The following is a 23612-nucleotide window of genomic DNA, read 5'->3' as shown; positions in this document are numbered from 1 at the left end:
TCTTCATTACCTTCCACCTCCCTCTGACTTGTGGCCCTGTCTTGGTAACATGGTCACCGCCGGTTGGTCCGCGCTGGCTTCCTGGCTGCCTCCATGAGGTCATCTCGCAGGTGACTGTTGAATCCCGGCGGGACGTCCAGTACTCGGTTCAACCAGGTGACCAACTTCTGTGCGTACTGCTTCTCGTCGACCTGCTTCCCCGCCTCATATTCTTCCTTCCACTCTTCGCTGAGAACGAAAGACTCTTGTGGCTGCTGCTGTGCGGTTTTGGTTTTCGTTCGATCTGGATCTTCACCGGCAAGTGTGGTCTTAATACGCTGCCCGAATTTCTGGAACTGTGCGAGAAGGACTGGATGTTTGTCTTGCATCTCGGTCTGCATGTTTGGTATCCGATGGAGACTGTCTAGTTCGAGACCGAGACCTTCACGTCTTGACTTTGGTGCCGTACTGTAGTTTTTGTTATTGTCGGGCCTTCTTTGGGCGCCTTCGTTCCTTGGGGCTGTTCGGTAACTTTGAGTTCCCAACTTTTTTGGATCATCTGCTACTTGCTCCTTTGCAGTTACTACACGCTGCTGGGATTGAAACTCCGCGACATCGCTCATGCCCAGGCTATCGATCAGTGCTTGTTGAAGAGCGTCTTCTCTTTCATCCCTCAGTAGCATGTCCGTCATGATTCCTTCACCGTCTCCACTAGCATCGTCTGTGACATCGCGTTTCTTTCTTCCGAGCACGGGCAGCGCGATCGCCATTGTAGGCAGCATGGACAGCAGGATGGCGGCCAGCAGCTGCGGGTTATCGACGCCCAGGCGATCTCCGATTGCCTGCAGAGTCGACTGCCCGTGACCTCCGCCACCGCCACCGCCGCCGCCGCCGCCGCCGGAGAATATAGGACGTCGACGAGTCGTTGCTGGACGTCGAGTCGTTTGAGGTCGTCTCGATGTGAGCGGACGTCTGGATGGCTTCCTGGTGGGCCGTGACGCGTATTGGTGTGTGATCTGAGTGGTACTCTGGTGCTGACCTTGCAGCGGATAGGGAGAAGTAGACGTAGCATGTTGCTCCGCTGCGAAGTGTGAATCTTGGTGGTGGTTTTGTGAGAAGCTTGGCTTAGAAGGAACTTTGTACGATGTGGAAGGCTGGAATTGTGGAGCATTGTAAGAGTCTTGACTGGACTCTGTGGATGACTCTTGCGGTATGACAATGTGAAGGAGCTGCTGCAAGTCTATTGGACTAGACTCTCCTACGGGAGAAAGATTTAAGTAAGGTTTTGGCTGAACAGCCGGCACGACTTCACTTCCTGCTTGTGCTTTCTTTAGGACTTCTAGCAGTAGCATGGCCTGTGTTTGAAGATCAACAGGCTGACCAGCCACTTTCATGTCTGACACTCCCTCCAGTGAGGGATTTCCAACTCCACCATATATCTTATCAGTGTGGGCATAGTGCTTGCCATTATTACTGTTTGGGTTTTTAAACATAGACTTCGTGGTGTACTGACTCATGGTAGATCTGTTGGGCTGTAAGAGGTTCATTATTCCGGATACGGCGTGACCTTGCGTTTGTCCTCCTGGCCCGTACATTGTGCTGTCCGGTGGAGAGTAAGCAGGGGTTGTGGCAGGGAAGTCGTTCCCGTGGTCGTGGCTTACATCGAACTGGTTTACCTGTGCACCAATGGAACCTTTCGTTACACCAACGTTTGCTCCGTTCACATTCAAGTTTGCTTCTTGCTGACCTCCGAAAAGAGAAAGAAGCGTATGATTGCCCTTTCCCAAGGGTTTCCTCAGCTGCCTAAGAATATGTAAGATTTCTGGTGGTAGCAAATTCAAGCTTGCATTAGTCACGGTGCTAATGACCTGCTGGCTGGCGGGACTTGCTGGCTGCTGAGCAGCTTGCGTGGCTTGGAGCAGGCTCTGGATATCTGGTGGTGGTTCATGTGGCTCGTGGTTGTTGAAATCGACATTCAGATGTCCTAAATCGGATGCACTGCCCTGGGTGTCTTGTGGCTGTTCTGATCCCAAGGCAGGCAGGTGACTATTCCATGGTGCGTCATAACCCAGGTATGAACTTTCTGTGGGTCGTGGCTCGGCCGCTGACGGTGACCCGTCCTCTTGGTTAACTGGCTGATTTTGAGGCTGTTGGAGGAATCCAGCAAGCAAGAATCCATCGGGTGAAGCATCAGGCCGTGGTCTATGAATGGACGGATTACTCGACGGAAGCTGATGCTGGAATCCAGGAAGCTGGCCACCAAGCGGGGAGTTTTGAAACGCTGGGAGATTAAAGAGAACATTGGCATGCGAGACTTGTGGGCGACTGGTCTCCAGTAGAGGGGTGGAAGCATGCTGAGGGTGCGGTGTCGTTGGCTGATTTAGGACATCTGGCTTTGAGGTGAACTTGAATAGCAGACTATCATAGAATCCGGTTGGCGGCCGAGGCGTAGTTGTGGTAGCTGCTGCTGGTCTCGGATCGAACAAGTGCGGCCGAATAGTCACTGACGACTGTTGTGCAGGCGCAACGTATCCATTGTTATCTTCTGCGACTTCTTGCGGCACTTGCGCGTATGACAAGTACGATGACTCTGTCGGTCGAGGAACCGAGGCACCGAGTGGATGGTCTTCCGGTTGGACCCCACTATCGTAGCTCTCATACGAGGAAGTGGTTGCAATCGGTACTACCGTCGGGGGCGTCTGTGTGTGATCTTGGACAGGCAGCGTGGCAGCGGTTATCTGCAGCGTCGTCGTCGTCGAGTCCTGCAGGCTGGTGAGGTTGAGGGACTGGGCGAGCTGATTGAGGACGTTTCCGGGCAGCTGGTCGGCCCCAAGCAGGGCGCCGCTGCTGAGCTGCGTGGCCAGAATCTGATCCACCGGGACCATCTGCTGGCCGAGCAGCTTCAGTTCGCCCTGCACCTTCTTCCAGATGTTGACGACGGCGTACGAATGTTGTTCAGGCGGGTCACGGTGACTGTGAAGGTGAAGGTTGGTACTTTCGCTGTTTGTGTGAGAGATCTCGTAATTTGAGTCGCCCGAGGCAGGATCAGACTGTGGAGATGGTGTTGTGGAAGGAACAGAGGTAGTGGTAGACGTGGATGGGTAAGGAGTGGTGCTGGTGGTGGTCGTAGTAGTTGTTGTTGTGGTCGTGCTTGTCTCGTCTTTTGGAGGCTGATACATTGTTGGGTACATATTGGATGGTGCGTTGTTGTCCTGTTCGGTAGGTGTTTGTGGATATGACATCATTGAAGTTTGATAGCCAGGGTGCTCATTCGCATGTGACGGACTTGTTTCAGGAACATCCGCGCCACTGGGAGGCCTGTACATTGACGGTCGTGATGTAGAAGTGGTATCCATGTACGAATACTGGGGCCGCGGTTTAGTCGGCTGGGGACGAGCGACATCCTCCTGTACTCCTGGAGTTGTCCAACCGGGTGGAGTGGAGGGTGACAGCGGCGCGGCGTGCACCGTCAAACCATTGGTGGACAACGTCACCGTGTGGCTGGGACCGTGTGTGGAGTGTCCCGCCGTCGTCGGTCTCCTCGTGTGTCCTCCAGAGAACAGAGTCGCCAGACCACTGCTGAAGATGCCGCCGTTTGCGCCACTGCCCGGCCGAGATGGCTGATTGTTGCTGAAAGCTGGCGAAGGTGCGTCATTGAAGCTTGTTGTACCGCTTCCACTGGTGGTTAACCCTGGTCGTGAGGTGGGAAAACCAAACAGAGGGTGTGGTAATTCGTGCGACGCCTCATCCCCATTGTCATAGTCAAAATCATTGAATAGACCGCCGTGAAACTGATCTGTCGACGATGGCCAGCCTCCAGCGTCGGAATCGGGCCCCAGTGCCAGCTCAGGCCGCGTGATCACTGTTGGACGTGGTCGCACCGTCACACCTTCGGTTCCGGGCTTTGGCTCGCAGACGGTGTTGGAGCCGCGTGTCACGCAGGTCAGTGGTCGCAGTGTCACCGGGATGCCGCTCGGTTCTCTTGTCGGCCGGGAGAACACCGTGAAAGGTCGTGTTATATCCGGCGTCGACGGAGTGGGAGGCGCGTCTGGTGAGTGACTTGCTGAAGGCCGTTGAGGCCGCGTCGTGCCCCGGTGGAAGATGGTAGTCGGAGATGATGGGAGCCGTGATGGCCTGGTGGTTCTTGTGCCGAAGGAAGATGAGCTGGGTCTGGATGGTCTAGTTGTGCCCTGGTGGAATAATGTTGTTGGGAGTCCAGGACGACCTGGGCGACTGCTAAACGATGGTTGCGTCGGCCGTGATGCTGCTGCTGAGGTTAGCGTCGGGAACTGAGCTATTGTGGATTCTGAGTATGATGTTTGACCCTGGTTACGAATTGCCTCAAGAAAGAAGTCGCTGGGCCCACTGACGGTCCGCCCAGAATCTTCCGTTGAAGTCGAGACTGGCCTTCCCCGTGTGAACGGCGACCCAGTCACGCCTGGTCTTGTTGTGGTCCTTCGCACACCAGGACGTGTTGATTCCGCACCGATCCTTTCGATGGTCGCGGTGGGGTGCGTTGAGCTTGCGAATCCAGTCATGGTAGCGAACGGCCGGTCTTCAGAGTCGTAGCTTCCGTCCGTTTCGATGATGCCGCCATAGCGCTCTGGCTGAGTGGTCGAGTCTGAGGACAGGACTGTTAGCTGAGGGGTGACCCGACCCGGGGATGGGCGCTCCGTGACCGGTGTCGGTGGCCCCGTCCAGCGAGACGCGTAACTGGATGTCCGCCGGTAGGGGCTCGTCTGGCGCGAGTAGGAAGGGGGTCGCGTCGTTTCGGGTTGCTCGGTCGTTTCGGATGTTGGGTTCGAATCGCTGGTATCATTTACGGAGGGATCAGAGGGAGGGTTGTTCTTTATAGGCCAAGGTAAACTGATTGAATAGATGCCCGTTGGCTTGGCGACAGTCGAGGTTTCTGGTCGTTTGTAGAGCTCGGGACGCGGTGTTGTGGTCTCAGATATATACCCTATGAAATCTGTAAATTCATAAGTCAATGGAGCTGGTGTTACATCGAAATCCGTATTCTGCTCGGTAGTGTCCTCTGCCGAATGGCTTTCGTCAATGTCTTCCACAAACTTCAGCTCGAAACTGCTACTGGCTGAAAGATTGGATTTATCCTTGCTTGTTAAGATATGAGTAACATTAGCTGATTCGGCATTTTTGCCAAATGTCAAATTATTAGATGGACTGACGGCATCGATCTGCTTCTCCGGTGGCTTGACAGTGTGCCCGTCGACCTGTGTCGCCGAAACATTAGAAAGTATCTCCTCTATATCACTGTACGCGGTGTAGGGCCACTCGAGAGCGTGGAGGAGCGGCCTGGGAGGCAGTCCATCGAGCGGAGCGGGCCCGTTGTTTCCCAGCTGCAGTTCTTCGTCCACGTAGTCGTCAGAGTAGTCGTAGACCGTCTCCAGGTGAGCCAGTTGCTTTGGATCATCAATCGGTGCGCTGATAAATGGATACCCGTTTCTGGCTTCGTTGGCCTCCGCCGTCGTGTGCTCAGGTGCTGAGGGGATGTGACTAGAGCTATTCTCAGCGCTAGTGACCTCAGCGAATTGTTGCCAATGGGACGGATGCTGCGTTTCGCGGGGTGGGTATTTGGTTGCTATTGCTGAACCCCCAGTGTTTTCATACGTGGAGTCATTTCGCACAGCTGGGATTTGTTCGTCGGCTTTTGTTAAATCGTAGGTTACTTCGTGGAGATTGTTCACTTTTTCTTGCATCGTCTGCTTTTCTGGCTGATCACTTGACACCCATGAAAAGTATGGTCCATGTTGGTTCGGTACATCGGCTTGACTTATCATGGCGGTTGTGCCGTTATTCAAGCTAACTAAATTGATGCGACTGGATTCAACCACATCAGTGGCGACATTCTCATAAAGAGATCCATTTCTGCTTGCCAGTTTGTTTTTCTTTACGCTGGCAAAAACTGGCCTTCCTGTCGTGGGTACGATTCCAGCGGTCAGACCTAGGACAAGTCTTGAAGTGCGATGACTGTGGCTCTCGCTGGCGCTGCGCGTTGTGGTTGCACCGGGAACCGTTGAATGGGTTATTTCACGGGGCGTGGTGTGGGGATCGACCTCAAGGGATGTAGGTGTATCCGGCCCCATAGCTAACTCAGAGTCAAGTTCATTCACCTTGGTCTGTGGCTGCTGTCGGGCCGTGGGAATTGTTAAGGATTCTTCTGACGTAACTGATGCTGTATCACGCAACTTCGGCAAATTCACATCACGCATGGCATGTGCAGTCTCGACCGACTTCATGACACTTTCCGTTCCTGTCGCAGGTGTCGAGGTGGTTGTCCTCGGAACATTGTCGTTCTCAGTTGTATGGTCATCTGCCGGACGTGTTGCAAAGTACGGCCACCTCAGGTGGGCGTCTCTGGGTGGCGTTCCCTCCTTCAGCATTGTCAGACTGTTGAAGGGCACGTAACTCTCCCTAACGACCGCTGGAATGTCCACACTTCCGGCAGCTGAAGGCCGTTGTGGCTGTAAGGTTTTCCGTGGAGCTGGCGCGATGATTTTCTTGGCACCCCTGTTGCTTTTGGGGGAGATGTTGCTGAAGAAACCCTCCGCAGTGTCTGCTGACTGACTTATGCCTGAGACCGAAGCCGCATGCTTTTGTGCGCTGAGAGTCGACGTCGCCTCTTCATTCTTCGCGTCCTCGGACGTGTGCTGACTCGCACTGGAGTCCTGTGCAGAAGCTGGTGGACCATGCCGAGCGGCTGTCAGTGACGACCGGATCTCGATGTGCTCTGTCGGTGTCCTGATGATAGTGCACATGACCATGGGCAGCAGACACAGGCTCAGCAGCAGCAGAAGTGCCGGCGACACCCGACTAGGAGCCATGTCTGAAAACAGACAACAGGAGTCAGTGGTTGTGGTCGTGCAGCAGGAGCTGCGATGTGGTCTGGGTTAGGGAGAGAGAGACAGAGAGACAGAGAGACAGAAGATATTCTCTGTTCTACTTCCGTGACATTACATACATACACTGTATACCTATTGATAAATTGCATTATATGTAACATATGCAAGAATTAGTACAATGCCTACGTAATGAATGTTTGTAGTTCGTTTAAACACATCAAAACATTGCAAATGACCTGAGGGAAGCCAAACCCTTAATTTCAGCTTTGCACTACCAGGTACCTGGTATTTTCTGTAGGTAAACGCCATATTTTCTGGGTGACTGAATACTCATTGCATGAGCGCGAGTTCACTTTCATGGAAACGAAAGCAGCGCATCATATGCATCATGTGCACTGTGCAGGAATGTAACCCGTGCGTCCCTATAGATTTGCCATGGGAGACATGCGTTCTTATGAACTTTGGAGGGAAACCAGTCAATCTATTTACGTGGTTTCCCTGTGCCCGTTGTTTGTGCTTGAGGGCGTCTACCACAGAAGACGAACAATAACCGTTTGCACCTAGCTTTCCAAGCCATCAAATAATCGTAAACTCTGGTAACGAGACCTTATTTAGTCAGCGTGACGTTTCGTGGTGCCTCGGTTTACGATTACTTTCTATACAACCGAGCTGCCTGCTCCAGTTCCGTAGCAGGGTGCACACATGTGAGTGAAGATGAGTAATCGGCGCAAACTCGTGTCCTTGTTCACGGGTTTCGGCTATCGCGCTTAGATATATCGGTATTAACCAAGGTCGTATTAACGATAGCTATCATGCATAATTGTTATTTTAGAAGCAAATCTGATCATTAATCAAAACATTATTTGAACACGCTATGCTGATCCTAGTTAGCTAGGTCCAGTCATGGTCACTTATTATTTGACTTCATGTGAAGATGCAGCATGAGGTCACATCCAATTCACCTTCCGTGAAATTTTAGCCGCCGGTTCTACAGCGTACAGCGCCACATGTCCTCCCAAATCCTGGCCAACTCTTCCTTTCGCTCACGCTCAACCCAGCGGGACACTGATCTGTCTCTCCCACGCGTGAGAACCGAAGCAGGGAGGCGGTTGTAGCCCAGTTGTAGCCCAGTTGTACAACCGTCTGCCCCATGACATTAGACATCTTCCTCTGGGAGCTTTTAAACGCTCTGTTTCCGACTTGTATTTGCGTGTTTAAGGATGAATGTGTGATTTGAATTGTGTTCTGTTTGATGTGATTGATGAGTGTATCTTAGCCCGCGCCCCACTGGGGTCTGTGTATAACACGCCCTACTGGGGGGGGGGGGGGGGGGGGGGGCTATTCATAGCCCCCCCTCCTAACTCCGAAACTACTGGGCCGATCGTCAAAATTCAAACGGCGTCTGATAGCCCCGGAAAAACTGTCGAGCAAAACCTAATTTCATTGACCTCGAGGTCACCGATGACGTCACAGGTCAGGTCAAAGTAAAAATTATTAGCACTTTGGCTTGTTCACATTTTGGGCTCTGGCCGCCGTCTAACAAGTCAGATCAGGCTCATTTTTGGTTTCCACACTCGTGAACAGATGCTCTAGATACCTTGAGGGTACCAAACTTGTACTTTGATTTTCAGGTCAGGGTCAGGTCATCACAGGTCACGAAAATATTATATCATGCATCGGTCTCGTGACACATGTTTTATGGTCCATTTAGGCCATAGATTTCGAATTTGATGTCGTCTGTGTCATTCGAGGTCATTTTGAGTCGAATTTAGCTTAGGTCAGGTCACTTTCAGGTCAAAAAAGGTCAAATTTTGAAATTGAAATTTTTCAACAAAAAAGGTGTCTGTTGGATGCAGTTTGAGCTCAGGAACACGATGGTGCCATTTATAGGGGAGAGTGGGGAAAGATGCCCAGGGTTTTGCTATGTCATATATTATTCGAAAATGACGATCGAAAAGCAAAAACTTGGAGTTTCAACGGAAGCCGACATCATTTTTCTCCAAAAATATCACACTTTCGTGTCTGAAATATGATAACTTTTTTGCTATCAAGCATTTTCCCGAAGAAGTGAAAGGGGGCATCTTACCCCACAGGGTGGGAAAGACGCCCCCTGGCGTTGGGAAAGATGCCCCCCTGCACTATAAGTGACATAAATGGGCACGTGAATCGACTGAACGAATCAGTAGTCCCTTCGAGCCTGCAGTAGACACCAAACGTCATCGTAAGAGCCCTCAAAAGTAGTCGTAAAGGGCTTCAGAGGTCATCGTTAGGGCCATCATAGTCCATCGCGGCCAAACAAGCCTCCGTGGTGGCGTTCGGAGACCACTGTGGGGCCCTTATAGGTCTTCATGATGCTTGAGGGCCCTCGAGCCCATCGTGGGGACCTCAGATGCCAGCGCGGCCCGTGGAGGCAACGTGGGAGCCCTCAAAGGATGTCGTGAGGGGCCCTGGAGCCAATAATGGGGCCCACAGAGGCCGTCGTGAGGGCTCTCAGAGTCAGATGCCGCCCAAAAAGTCGCTGTGTGGGTCGAGAGATCGGCATGGGGAGCACCCGACCGTACTGGACTCTCAATAGTCCCAGATCGGCTTTTGTCTCTCATCACAAGTATGTAAGAAATGATTTGACGGGCTGCTTGAAGGACAGCCTATGGATTTAGGGGGGCGTCTTTCCCCATCAGGACAGGGGGCATCTTACCCGAAGATACAGAATTAACATTAACTCAGTACAATTTGTTAGCCATAAAACTACACCCTGAAACAAACTGTTTGGGACATAGTACACGCATGTTAATGTATCACGACCATAGCAAGGAACATAAAAATTATTTACATTCTTTGATATTTGCAATGTTTTGACACCAAAATATTTTTCGAAAGCAGCAAATAAAAAACATTCAATCACCAGCCAGCCGTTGCCAAACTGAGCTTCGCAAATTTTTGTGCAGTTGACAAGGCAGGCTTCCGCTTTACGCTAAGAACATTAATTTCCAGGTTCGATTCTTTGTTTTGCCGCTAGAGGGGGTGGGGCGTCTTTCCCACCCTGGGCATCTTACCCCACTCTCCCCTATTGGTGTACGATGCCAAATACGTACTGAAAAATTGATTTAAAAAACTAATAATTGTGAATTTTTTTTGCAATAATGCGTATAACTTGGCCATTTTTTAAGATATTTTGCTAAAACTTGCTAGAGTTAGTCATAATCATGCGTTCTGTCACATATATTCCGGTTTTTTCGAAAAGTCAAAAACTTTTTGAAAAAAAATATAAAAATATAAATTTTGAATATTATTATATAAAATTTTCGAAATTTTCAAAATTCTGAAAATTCGAGATAGCAGTTTGATAGCGCGGTCAATCCTGAGTCCTTTCTTGCAAAGAAATTGGATCTAGCTTAAAAACTGAGCTCTTGGGAGCGATTGCCGTGGTTCAATGTTTTGCGTCGAAATCGGACGAACATGACGTCACTCTGACGTCATTTCCGGCCGATCTATGGTAGCTACGAAGTTCAGATTTTGACACAAGGTGTCAAATTGATGCAGCCGAAGGTACTGAAAGTTTGGCGTCGATCTGTCAAGCGGTTTGGAAGTTATTGCAGAAAAACGGGAGGGGGGGCTATAAATAGCCCCCCCCCCCCAGTGGGGCGCGGGTTAACTTGTTTTTTTTCTTTCTTTTAACCGTGACGCGACACTCGGAATAGCTATTTTACTGTGGAGAGTGTTTTAACTGTCAAATACAAATACAAATACACTATAATTCTCCCTCCCTCTCCGGGTGCGCTGGTTAGCGACCCTCCCTCCCCACCTCCTACCCTTGGTGAGGGCAGAGGAGAGGGAGTAATTTCCGATACTCCCTCTCTCACCTGGCTCGGGTGAGCCGGGCTGGTATAATACTCCCTTCCTCCCCAAGTGTGACGCTAGGCCATCCTCCCTCCTCAGGCTTGTTGTATTAGCGGGCTAGCAACCCTCCCTCCCCGAGTGTGACGCTAGGCGACGCTCCCTCCCTCCTCAGACCCTGTTGTATTAGCGGGCTAGCAACCCTCCCTACCTCCCCAAGTGTGACGCAAGGCCACCCTCCCTTCCCAAGTGTGACGCTAGGCCTCCCTCCCTCCTCAGGCCCTGTTGTGCTGGTTTGCGGCCCTCCTTTCCTCCCCGGGTGTGACGCTTGGCGCACGAGACACCCTCTCATTGGTACGTCACGTTACGCTAAATAATCTGGCACGAGACGGGTCGGCGACACCATTCTGGGTCCGGGAGCGCCGCGGCGCGCACAGCCGGGCGATGTAAATTATTAGCCCAAATCCAGCGGCGCCGTCGTGGGGTAAAGCCGGTCAGTGGCGCACGCCGCACGGCGACAGAAACGGCGCGGCGCGCAGACGGCGCAGACGCGGCGAAATGTGACGCACGCCGCGTGTCGTTGCCCGGCTGTTTAGCCACTCTATGCGCACGGCACGTGTCCCCGAGACTGCGGCGGCCGTATGGCACGAACCGGCTGGTGGCATTCTGAAGAGGAATGAAGGAGTCGTTCCGTTCGCCAACTGTCTTGGCGGAAACGCCGGCTAGTTCTCGTGAATGTAAACCCAAACGGAATTAAACTTGCTGGTCCCCGATGTTTGTTGTTTATTCGCGGACGTTTCTACGATCGAGTGGGCTAAATTTAAACGTCTTATATCAACTTCTCCTCAGCTGCTCTTTTCACTGACATTATCACGGCGTGGAATGACACGACGCTTCTTCCTTCCGCTGTCTACATATATCCGTAACTGATGCGATTTATCTAGAAGCAGTTCATTAAGTATTTTTGCGACGTTTTTTCTTCAATGTTCTCTGTTTATTCTCCTGTTGGATTGCCCAGATAGCTCGCAACACGTGTTCTGTTCCTGTGAAACTGTTCGCTCGTTTCGACGTGCTACCGTCTGCGGAACCGGTGGCTCTGGCCCGCGGCCCATAACCTGTGAGATACCGCGGTGCTCGGAACAAACTGCTCGCCAGGGAAAGTGTTCCATGCTGGTTGACTGGCCCCGGCGGCTGTGAAAACAAAGCTGGCAGAAAGACACATGAGTTGAATTCAAATAGTCGAATAGAGTGGGTGAAATTCTCTATATACTAACGTAAGATGCGTCCCGTAGTCGCATGTTCTAAATATCCGCCAGGCGCCATCCTGCGGATAAATGAAAGCTTGGAAACCGCTTGCGTTTGAGTTCTGCCGCAGCAGCCGGCTCGCGTTGGCGCACTAAGGCCCCAGTGACACCTGATTTCAAGTGTCACCAGGCGATGCGGTTCGCGCTGAGCCATAGCCGATTGGTGTAAAATACCGCTTAGTGTCACTACCTTCAAGTGTCACTTGGCCGCCTAGTCTTACTGGCTTCCTAGTGCGCCATCTCGAACCGGCCTCTGATCAGCTTATTTTGTTACATTAAATTATAGCTGATCCGTCATATTCTGCCATTTCAGGCGCAAGGGTAAAAAGGAAACTTTGCAAACCACCACCCCTTTTTATATCACTGCCGTCAGGCGACGTAATGCGGAAAAGTAAATAATACGTAGCAAGCCTCTGCTACAACCGAAGTGGTGCCCGTGTCTTAGGCACTAATGTATGCCCATTAACCCGCGCCCGGCTGGGGGTCCTGGATTTCCACGCCCTGCTGGGGGGGGGGGGGGTGTTTGAACACCCCCCCCCCCCTAACTCGGCTCCTGGGCCACGTAGCGATACGCGGAAGGCGGCGTTCGAAAGAGCGTCAAAAATACGATAGGCGTTATCACAAGTGTATTCGCGGCCATTGGGGCGACGTAAGAAATGAAGAGAACAACTGGCCCCAAGAACTTTAAATTATCAGTTAACATGCACCTTTTCCTTGATATGTAGAGAATTTACCATTAATTGTTAGAGAAAATTGCATTTAAAATCTTCCATTTATGTTTTTTCATCGTTTGCACAGTATGTTCTTTTACTAAGCTAGAAACACTAATTAGAAATAGTTCCCGCATCATCAAGAACAATAGGGAAGGCTTGAAGTGAATACAATAATCTAAACGGTTTTGTAATCCATGTGAAGACACTTCTAAAATTGCCTGTAGAAATATTAAAGGCAAAAGTTCAACTTTTTCACAAGACGGATGGCTATAAACCTATTCAACGTGTGACAACTCAGCCGGTATTTCGTCGCCTACAGCCCAGCTTTCCCTAGTGACCGATAGAGGCGCTGCTATCGATGTCCGCCCGTGCCGCCTAACGAATGACGAAATCACTTCGGTCAATTTTTTGGTCAGGTCAAAGGTCAGGTCACCAGAGGTCATTGAAGGCAAAATTTCGCCGATTTCCAGGTCGAATGTCGACAATTTCCAAGAAGCCAACGCATAACTCGGGAACCAATAGAGCTACAGCGCCGCGGAAAAGCGCATTCGATAGCCCTATTAACGCCCTTTCTGAGTAATTTTCTCAGATTTGACCTAACGTCAACGGTTTTGCCTGCAGGGGGCAAAAACTGCAAAAATAGCCGATTTTTTCGGAAACAGTTTTTCGGCAATAGCTTTTGACCCAAGCCTTGTACGAGCTTACTTTTACCGGCATCGTGTTCCTCTCGTCAAGACGCATCGAATGAACTATAATTTGACCTTGAAAGGTCAACTTGAAAATTTGACCTCAGGTCAAGGTCATGACCTGACCGGAAAGGGTCATGCTGCATATCAGTCGATCCGTATCGTCGAGCTGAACACATCTAAGGCGTTTTCATCGCTCTAGCATGCCTCTATCAAAAGTTATTTGCGAAAAACTGTTAGATATTATTCGTGACCTAAGATGACCTCAGGGCATAAACAGGGGTCACGGACACCATTTTCATGTTCAGTGTTTCTAAACCACTTGTAATTCAGTGTTTGGGAGTGTTTATAATGTCTTTCGTCCAAAAGAGGCGCATTTCAATTTTCTCCCATTGACTTATAATGGGGAGGTCGCAAAATTGACCTGACCTTAGGTCATCGATATCAAAATTCTGAGATATACATTTTGTACATGCTATTGCTCTTAGCAATCGCTGAAAGTTTCAAAGCGATCGGTCACTCGGTGTAGCTATGACAGACATTGAAACTTTTTATGAGGTGAGGTCACTTCAAGTGACCTGGTGACCTAACCTTGAATGACCTTGGTCTGAAATTTTTACAACATGTGTAGAATTGATGTATGATAAGGTGTACCAAAAACCACAAGGGGGTGTTCAAACACCCCCCCCCCCCCCAGCAGGGCGCGGGTTAACGTAAGGTGAAAGAGAGACATGATCAACTACTGACACGTGTGTATCTCGCCGATAAAGTTGCAGTAAAGAGGATTTTTACAATCATCTTAGTTACAGGCTTTTCAGCTCTCTCAACTTGCAAGATCTCAGTTGCCAGACAATTAAACGGGCCCCAAATTATGCATTATTATCACTTCATATGATAAAGAGTTGGGTGGAAAGGCTGATCACACCGGGTACCTACCCATACCCATAGCTGGTGTCTACTGTGCTTACAGACACAAACATTTTAACGATATTGGTCAGGGCACAGGATAAAACGATGAACTACCAGGCGAAAGCTTGATACATCCTAATCAAAGACATTGGGAAGAAGTTCGAACAGAAGATGAGTTTCGTCAATTCCTGTTGTCCCACGCGTGGTTGCGAATCTCACCAATAGTCTGGAAGACCAGTGACGAATAAGCTAGACGCTCATCTCCAAAGCTTTGCTATTTGCAATTTTCTTGACTGGACGAATCACTTGGATTTGAGCGAACCCAAAACCACCGGTATCTCGCACTGATGTTCGCTACTGTCACAGACACAAAACACTTCACGCACTGTCAGGTCGTGTCTCCGGACTAGCACACAACCTGCCCGACTCTGTGCTCGTGTTCCTTACGAGCTTCTGCTTCTCCAGAACACCACACTGGCTATCAATCCCTCCAGGAGCACTCGCTAGCTCCCCGCCTCTCCGTGAGCACTGCGCGCAGGTCGGCGCCGGCCAAAACTGTCGGCGCGGCGCGGTGCGGCGCTGTACCGGGCTCCTCCGCCGGCCCGGCTGCGGCGCTCCGAACCCAGCTGAGAGCGTTCCACATATACCGTTGACCGGAGACGGCTGCTGGCAGCTCGGAGGGCTCCGGCGCTGTCCCCGGCTGCGGCCAGCTGCGGTCCCAGTCCAACCCTGCGTGGACGGAACGGGCTGTAGCTGTTCGAGTCGTGCTACAGCGGTATGGTCGAGGATGGGACGTGGGCGTCGGTCAGGGCAGGGGTGGGAGGAGCGGGACAATGCTCTGATGTCGCAATGTTGATCAGTCAGGCCGCTGAGCGGTACTTGATTCTAACTGACCGATACCGGCACGGGCGTCACGCCTGACCGGCCGGCGGTGCAGTTAGGTCCCTTCCCACTGCAGCCAGGTCATCAAAGCCGACGCAGTGTCTGTGCCGCTTCGTTGACCGCAGGCGCAGTGGGATCCGTTCACTGCAGTCAGATCACCAGGGTCGCCGGATAGGGTCCGCTTCGGTGGCTGGCTCTTTAAGGCTGCACAAGACTTTTGTCCCATTTATCATCTGTAAAGCGATGTTGTTTGTGATGACATAGGGAGATGCCAGCTCGCTGCCGTTTACGGACAGCGGGCAGTCGGACAGCGATCGTTGCCCGTACGGGCAGTGAAGCCAGGCGGCGCGTTGCCGGCTGGCCGGCGGCCGGACGTACCGTTAGCGCTGTTAGCGGCCGGCGCGGCGCCCGTACCGACCGGAGGCCCGTCCAGTCTGTCACGGGCCACTGGGCCACGGCCGTGAGAAGACCCAGCCGACCGTGACCCTGCCGAGATGCGGCCACAGACGCCGGTCACACCGCTGGTGTGGGGCTCCCGGTCCCCCGACACGATACGGTAGTAAATCGGCCCGCTTCCGGGCAGTCACCGTAAGATAACGCCGGTTGACAATAAAAGGTTATGTTGTTATAAGGGAAGATTGGTATTTGAAATCGGATACGATGCGTTACCGCCTAGCGGTATGGAATGTGGATGTAAGTAAGCTTTAGGTATCCTGTTCGGTTAGGTCCAATTTTATCATTGCACCAAAGAACAGATACTCGTAAATGGATTTATCAATTTTTTGCACGAATGTGTCCCACTCTCCCCTACTTAGGTCTGGTTATTTTCTACGAAGACAAGTCGGTAAGTAAAGCTTGATTGGTTTCTCCGCTCTGGAGATAGGTACAATAACTGCCAAACTTTGTGTCAGTTTTTAGCTGTGGACCTTTAGTAGCTACACTTGGCGAATCGATTTGCACCCTTTGCGACCCTTTGCACCAAATTTCCAATAAACACATAGTTCAGTGTTTTGCGCATGCCAGGCATTTGGGTGGAATGTTCAAACATGCGTAAACACGGCCCAGGGCTGTCACTGTCACTAGCTGTTACCAGACTGGCGGTCAGTTGAGCTGAGACAAACACCCTGGCTGGGACCGTCCAGAGGCCAGTGGTCGGGCTGACACCTTCCGCGTTCCGCTCGTCGGAGTGACACCGTCTGAGGACTGCCAGTCGCGCTGGAAACGTCAAGGAATCACCATGCTGAGGCTGGTGTTTCTTTCCGTGTTTGTTCTACTGGGTTGGGTCCGCTCGGACCCCACTACCATGGCACCGCCGGCCGGCGGTTGGTACGCGTCAGGTGCTGAGTTGCGGACACCGGGCGTGGCGGCTGCCGTGGCGAGCGTGGCTGACGGGCTGGATGGATCTGCGAGGGAGCAGGATGTGACTTTACAACAGCTGATGGCGGCGCTGGTGGAGGTCTCCCAGTCTGGAGACCGCTCCGCCACCGCCGAGAGGCTGAACACCATCGAGGAGACTCTGGCGGCCATCCAGACTGGGCTAGCGGCGGTCTCCAGCCGTCTGGAGGTCATCCAGAACTCGCAGCGCGAGCAACTGCAGCTTCACACCAACCTGGAGAAAAGACTGGATACGATCGAACGGTCGCAAGCTGAAACTATCGAACGGTTTGACAGAATGACCCAACAATGCAACACGTCCTCCAGCGGTACCAGCGGTGACAGCCTAACACAGCTCCAGTCTGAGGTATCCAATCGGTTCGACGCCGTTCAGGGCGCGCTGCGTCCACTGGACGGCCTGCAGGACTGGCAGAACGGCACGGTCAGCCGGCTCGACACGCTGGCCAAGTCCCAGTCGGCCCTCTCCACAGCGGTAGAGACCGGCCTGGACAGGGCGGAGGGCTCGCGGGCGGCCTTCTTCGGACGTCTGGTGGCCACAGTGCACCAAGCGGCGCCCGCCAACCTCCAGTTGTCGGCCATCAAAGACGCTGTCGACCTGATACCCAGTAAGGAGACGGGCGTGGATCATGGCATTTCTGACTCGCTCTTCTTTTTCCGAACAACTGTACTGAAGCTATTGTATTGTATTTGACAGTTTATTTTGATTCATTTCACTACATTTGATTCTATTATTTTATTCTAAGAAGTACTTTTGCGATATTCTGAAACTATTTAAATATTTCGCTTGATAACAAGTTTCATGAAATTCAATATCACTTCACTAAGAGTGATTAGTTTGATATGTAACGTTTTGATATTGATCTGTTCCTCTGTCTCTGACCGTGCGCTGTTCCTGACGGTCCACTGTGTCTCGCGCAGAGCTGGTGGTGGGCCAGCAGTGCGACCTGGAGTCGGACTGCTCCAGGATGATGCCGGAGACCAGGTGCTCCTCCACGGGTGTGTGCACGTGCAGAGACGGCTACCGACAGACGACCGACGGCCGCTGTCAGCAGCACGCTCGGCTGGACGAGCCCTGTGTGGAAAACGTGGACTGTCAGGTTGGTGCGGGACAGCGTACAGAGAAAAGTTAAGTAAGTTGTAACCTACTTTACAGGTTACAGGGCAAAGAGAATGTATGACGCCACTGTATAACGTCACTGAAGTAAAAAAACACCGGAGTTTTTTTTTTACAAGTCCGGACCGGATGGGGTTTGTGAGGAGGAAGAGGCATTGATCAACTTAAAATGTGCTGCCATTTATATCAGAATCGTTGCAGTCTGTAACTCTGTAACCATTTTTGCCGACGTTATTTATCCAAAATTCGACCAAATCTCGACCGTTGATCTGATGATTGGGGGGGGGGGGGGGGTTATGAGTTGCACGTCCTCGGTTTATACAGAAAAAAAATATATGTCCCGTGAGGCGTATAGCGTGAAATCAAGTGCTGTATGATGACCTCATGTACTGGCGGATCTAGGGGGGGGGGGGGCATTTGGGGCAAATGTCTCCCCCGCAGTGCCCGAAGTCAACGGGAATTGGCGATTTGTCGAGAACAAAACGAAAACCAAGCGACTTTTTTAAGGAAAAAATTGTTTTTAACTGCACAACAGTGCGTAAGAAATCGAAATCCGATAAGTTTTGTTTTTAATTTAGAGAAACTGTTTTGGGGTTATGTCCCTGCAGCGTCCAAGACCGCCATTCTGGATTCGCCAGTGACCTCAAGGCAATTGGGGTGCCATGTTTATTGTTCATACTAAGTTTGTGATTTCAGACTTTGGTGCCAAACGCGGTTTGTGCAAGCAGCAGATGCAGTTGCAGCACAGGCTTCTGGAACTATCAGAATAAGGAATGCAGGAGAGGTAATAACGCCAATAATCGAACTAATGCCGGATAGATAACCCGCGCCCAGCTGGGGGTCCTGGATTTCCACGCCCTGCTGGGGGGTGTTTGAACACCCCCCCCCCCCTTGTAACTCGGCTCCTGGGCCACGTAGCGATACGCGGAAGGCGGCGTTCGAAAGAGCGTAAAAAATAATGACGAAATCACTTCGGTCAATTTTTTGCTCAGGTCAAAGGTCAGGTCACCAGAGGTCATTGAAGGCAAAATTTCGCCGATTTCCAGGTCGAATGTCGAAAATTTCCAAGAAGCCAACGCATAACTCGGGAACCAATAGAGCTACAGCGCCGCGGAAAAGCGCATTCGATAGCCCTATTAACGCCCTTTCTGAGTAATTCTCTCAGATTTGACCTACCGTCAACGGTTTTGCCTGCAGGGGGCAAAAACTGCAAAAATAGCCGATTTTTTCGCAAACAATTTTTCTGCAATAACTTTTGACCCAAGCCTTGTACGAGCTTACTTTTACAAGCATCGTGTTCCTCTCGTCAAGACGCATCGAATGAACTATAACTTGACCTTGAAAGGTCAACTTGAAAATTTGACCTCAGGTCAAGGTCATGACCTGACCGGAAAGGGTCATGTTGCATATCAGTCGATCCGTATCGTCTAGCTGAACACATCTAAGGCGTTTTCGTCGCTTTAGCATGCCTCTACCAAAAGTTATTTGCGAAAAACTGTTAGATACCATTCGTGACCTAAGATGACCCCAGGGCATAAACAAGGGTCACGGGCACCATTTTCATGTTCAGTGTGTCTAAAACACTTGTAATTCGGTGTTTGGGAGTGTTTATAATGTCTTTCGCCCAAAAGAGGCGCATTCCAATTTTCTCCCATTGACTTATAATGGGGAGGTCGCAAAATTGACCTGACCTTAGGTCATCGATATCAAAATTCTGAGATATACATTTTGTACATGCTATTGCTCTTAGCAATCGCTGAAAGTTTCAAAGCGATCGGTCACTTGGTGTAGCTATGACAGACATTGAAACTTTTTATGAGGTGAGGTCACTTCAAGTGACCTGGTGACCTGACCTTGAATGACCTTGGTCTGAAATTTTCACAACGTGTGTAGAATTGATGTATGATAAGGTGTACCAAAAACGGCGGCGCTCCGCGCCGCCGTTTTTGAGATATTCGCGAAAAACCACAAGGGGGGGGGGGGTGTTCAAACACCCCCCCCCCCCAGCAGGGCGCGGGATAACTTCGCTGCATAGTCCTATAACAAACGCGAGATTGTACGATTGGTCTTAAGACAAGGGTTCCAGCGACCAATAGTCTGGATGCTAGTAATACCCAAATTTTGGCCTCCACTCGAATGAGGCGGGATGCACTAAGGTTCATGTCCGACAGCAGGTTTGCTCTGCCAGTTGACGGGTAAAAACAGGTGGCCTGAACTCTGGCAGCATGGCTGCTCTAACAGTCGTCTGTCTGACTGCTTGGGGTATATTTACAGGGTGGAAAGTAATTACGCGAACATGTATTTTCTTACAATTTCGCCCGTCAGTGGAGATTTTGTATGAGCGCGGGCTGTTATGGAACATGACTGGTCGTGTTTGTTGTCGCCTCATCTAACAAAAGTGACCTTACTTTGAAAAATGACTTGGAAGGTCTACAACACCTCTCGGCTTCGAGTGGTGCTGACGCCATACGCTGCTAAAGACCAAAATGGGCAAAGAGCTCAATTTGAAGTCATGCCAGGGAAAGCGTTTGTGATTATTTTGGCTGGATTGGTGCGGAAGGGACTCGGAATGGTCTCGGCACCAGCATTACTCAATTACACCTTTGGTTGAAGCATAATAAAACTTAAGAGGACTTAAAAAGCAAAGCCGTTGGCGGCAATAAAACCTGGGCGAATTCAGGCGCCGAATGGGTGGTCACCATTTCCGCGACCAAACGACAACAGTCGACCCGAAAACAGGCGAAATGGTTTACTTTGGCCGGGTACCCGATCTAAGATATCACGATTCATACATAAATCCGTGAAAATTCGAAAATCAAGCCGTACAAACAATCGAGATGGCCAAAATTCATGAATTAACAGCAGGATTGTCAATTTAAGTTTTCTTAAGACCGCCAAACCTGAACAGAGGAGGACAGGCGGCTGGCTTTGTGGTTGGATGAGACATCATCGAAGCTATTTCATCCGTCAAACCTGCAGAACAACGTGTTGGGGGCTGCTGATGCGTCCGACGTCCCGCCCGTCCCAACCTTCAAACATCCGGCAAAGGAACACACATCAGCGTGTTATGAGCGCCCGGATGGTGTCAGAATTGCATGTAGTGACCAACAAGGCCACTAAAAATAAAGTATACAACTAGTGGAACATCCTTCCAGACGAGTCTCTTTATCTAATCCATCAATGCACCAAAAGGGGCAAAATGATTGAGCGCACTTTTGTGCCCGACGCAAAGAAACTCTTCTTCATGATTGATAAAGTCCTTCCTCTCACGGCCAAAAAGACGCAAGACTGATGCTTTGAGAACCCGTTCTTCTTCTGGGCATATAATGGTCAATCTGGGAATAGCCCAGACCTCAATTTGATCAAAAATATCCAGGCGACTCTTCAGGAGAGCGTCTAAGAGCTGCTAGTAGCCACCAACATCGATTGCCTCACCAGACAGCTCCAGGAGGCGTGGACTAAGCTTTGGCCAACAGTGCTTGACATGCTCATAACAATTATGCCTGAACGCCTTTGTCAGTGTATCGCACATAAATAGGAATATATGAAAAGATGAAATTTTCATGTTACCGCCGCTTTTTCCATTGCTATAAGACGAAAAAGTATGTTCGGGTAATTACTTTCCACCCTGTAGACCATATGCTACTTGTCGCCGGAGTCCTTATTCCCAAACCAATACCAGTGCATCAATCCCGAATAACGCTTTGATCAGCTATAATAAAAAACAGATATAGAATGTAAAGATATAGAATGTAAGATATTGAATATATAGAATATACATATAATGTAATTGCCTGATGTATGCCTTCCCACCCGTATATCGATGGAAAAATACCAACGAGGTGCTGCTGCCTCCGCAGTTTCAGCGGTGGACAAGGATGGGCCATGTGTGGATGACCGGGACTGCAGGTCAAACGGTGGTCTCCAGTGCACATCGGGGACCTGCTCCTGCGTCCCCAAAACGACACAAAATTGTGAGTAGGTACTGATGTCAATTCGTCCTCATCTCATCTGTTGCTACGATTCGTAAAATGATTGTATGAATTCTGAGGAAGGAAATATTTATGAAAGAATGTAGTACTTTCATAAAATACGACATTTCAAAGTAACGGGTAATTTGGTAAGTTGCAACGTGATTCCTCTTTCTTTATATGATCAAGTTTATCGGTATTCATCAGGGAGACATTATAGGACTGCTAGATAACCTATATCAAACACAAAATTTCTTGCTTTGTTCTGAGGCAATACAATGTAGCTGAAACACAAACCGTTGCTTTTTGGCCGAACGCAACCTAATGTGGGATGTTATAGCTTGTTAACTTGATCAGAAAGGAAAGTAAAACGCTTAGGTTAGCTATAATTATGAATGATGATGACGAAGCTATCATCAAGCCTAGCCAAGTGAGTCACGGGTTATTGAGATATTTACGGAATACCTTAGGGGAAGGTTCATCTGTCTCTATTCCGGCGAGAATTATTAACGTTGAGCGATTTTTTTTCAGATGAGTATCGCCTATTTGGGGGTGCTGACTGCACTGAGGGCAACATCCAACTGAGACCAAGCGGCGACCGCTGGGGTGTCGTCTGCGATGACGAATGGGATGTCAGGGACGCTAGTGTGGTGTGTAGAACGCTCGGCTTTGGGTACGTAATGCGCTTTAGATATTGTGCTCAAAGTTGAGGATGGCTAAGAAATTCCTGAACCTCGATCACAATAACTCTACTATTGGTCATTCGTAATTCTTTTGTATATTTACAAAAAGCTCGATATTCTTCGACATTAGATCATCTGCATACCTTATGTAAGATCTCGTACAGCAATAATCTGATGGGCATATGTTTAAATTTTCAAGATAACAAGCTGAAATCAAGTTCATTGTTATAATTACGCAGTCCAGACATATGTATTTCACTTAGGTCGCCATTACCTTTGTCTTTATGCTTTGTCTTTGCCAGGAAACGACATGTTGTCCACTTATCATACCCTTTTCAGGATCGAACTCTCAACATCCCACTAACGTTTGCAGGTCAGGACTGCCAACCAAAAAATCCACTTTTGGTAATGGTACTGGGCTCAACTTCTACATGGACGACGTGTCTTGCAGCGGCAGCGAATCGCACCTGCTGGCCTGCGATTACCTCGGCTGGGGGGCCCACAACTGCGGATCGGCGGAGCTCGCCGGTGTCCGCTGTGTCGCCTGAGCGACGCACGGGACGGCCCGCGACGCTGCCCTGCCATGTCACGATGCGCTACGTACCCGCGCTGATCATTCAACAGCAACGTTGTCCTTTAATGTAAACACAACTTTATGCCGTGTTCACTTCCGAAAAGAGCTTAACTTTAGAACTTCAGTGTACTCTGAATAGCTAAGATGAAATAAATTCAGTAAAATAAATGTTATTTTACTAGCATCGTGGGACGCTTGTCCTTATTGTTGTCCGGGAGTTACGAAAAAATGTCTTCTGTGATGTCGTTCCCTTGTTACATACATATCGAAGACACCTTTGTATTTGACATTGCGACGACCAGTTAATTCTTTTGTTACGCTTGTTTCTTTATTCATTTCTTCGCTAACTTTCCCAAACGATGGTAAGTAAAGTGGAATTTCCACTTGAAATCACGGCAGTACATGAACGATCAGAACATTCACTACTCTTCCGTCCTATCGGAAGATGCCTATACGGCGCAGTTTTCTGCGCGTCGTTTTCAATAGCCCACTGGACACACGATATGTTGTTATGTTGAGGTAAATGGTTATTGGTTACCTCATGTTTTTCAAAAATCCTGAAGTCGTTCGCTGGTAATTACGGAGCTGGATGACTGGGGAGTATTTACATCTGAAACCCATAGCTGAGTGCGGCCCGTTGGGAGCGACGTCTGTTGGTTTGGTAGCGGCAGTGGCGACATCTGCGCTTACATGTGTTGGGCGTAAGGC

At 50.0% G+C, this 23612-nt stretch overlaps 1 protein-coding gene across 1 annotated transcript; it reads left to right on the top strand.

Moving 5' to 3' along the window:
* The first annotated feature begins 15347 nt into the window (after nucleotides 1-15347).
* LOC122392890 lies at nucleotides 15348-23096 on the top strand. The gene is made up of 6 exons (XM_043388239.1): nucleotides 15348-17167; nucleotides 17481-17659; nucleotides 18373-18460; nucleotides 21537-21650; nucleotides 22179-22320; nucleotides 22704-23096. Exons 1-6 carry the CDS (start codon nucleotides 16405-16407, stop codon nucleotides 22876-22878), a joined length of 1461 nt encoding a protein of 486 aa, XP_043244174.1. The 5' UTR covers nucleotides 15348-16404; the 3' UTR covers nucleotides 22879-23096.
* Nucleotides 23097-23612: the final 516 nt, after the last annotated feature.

The sequence above is a fragment of the Amphibalanus amphitrite genome, unplaced genomic scaffold (assembly GCF_019059575.1).
Source record: "Amphibalanus amphitrite isolate SeventyFive unplaced genomic scaffold, NRLGWU_Aamphi_draft 000505F_arrow, whole genome shotgun sequence".
Classification (NCBI taxonomy): Eukaryota; Metazoa; Arthropoda; class Thecostraca; order Balanomorpha; family Balanidae; genus Amphibalanus; species Amphibalanus amphitrite.
Note: the sequence above shows the minus strand (reverse complement) of the source record. Positions and strands in the feature narration are given on the sequence as shown.

Coding starts and splice junctions, on each gene's coding strand:
- LOC122392890 (XM_043388239.1), top strand. CDS start 16,405: ATGCTGAGGCTGGTGTTTCTTTCCGTGTTTGTTCTACTGGGTTGGGTC. Junction 17,168..17,480: donor CGCTGTCGACCTGATACCCA/GTAAGGAGACGG, acceptor TGTCTCGCGCAG/AGCTGGTGGTGGGCCAGCAG. Junction 18,461..21,536: donor GAATAAGGAATGCAGGAGAG/GTAATAACGCCA, acceptor CTGCCTCCGCAG/TTTCAGCGGTGGACAAGGAT.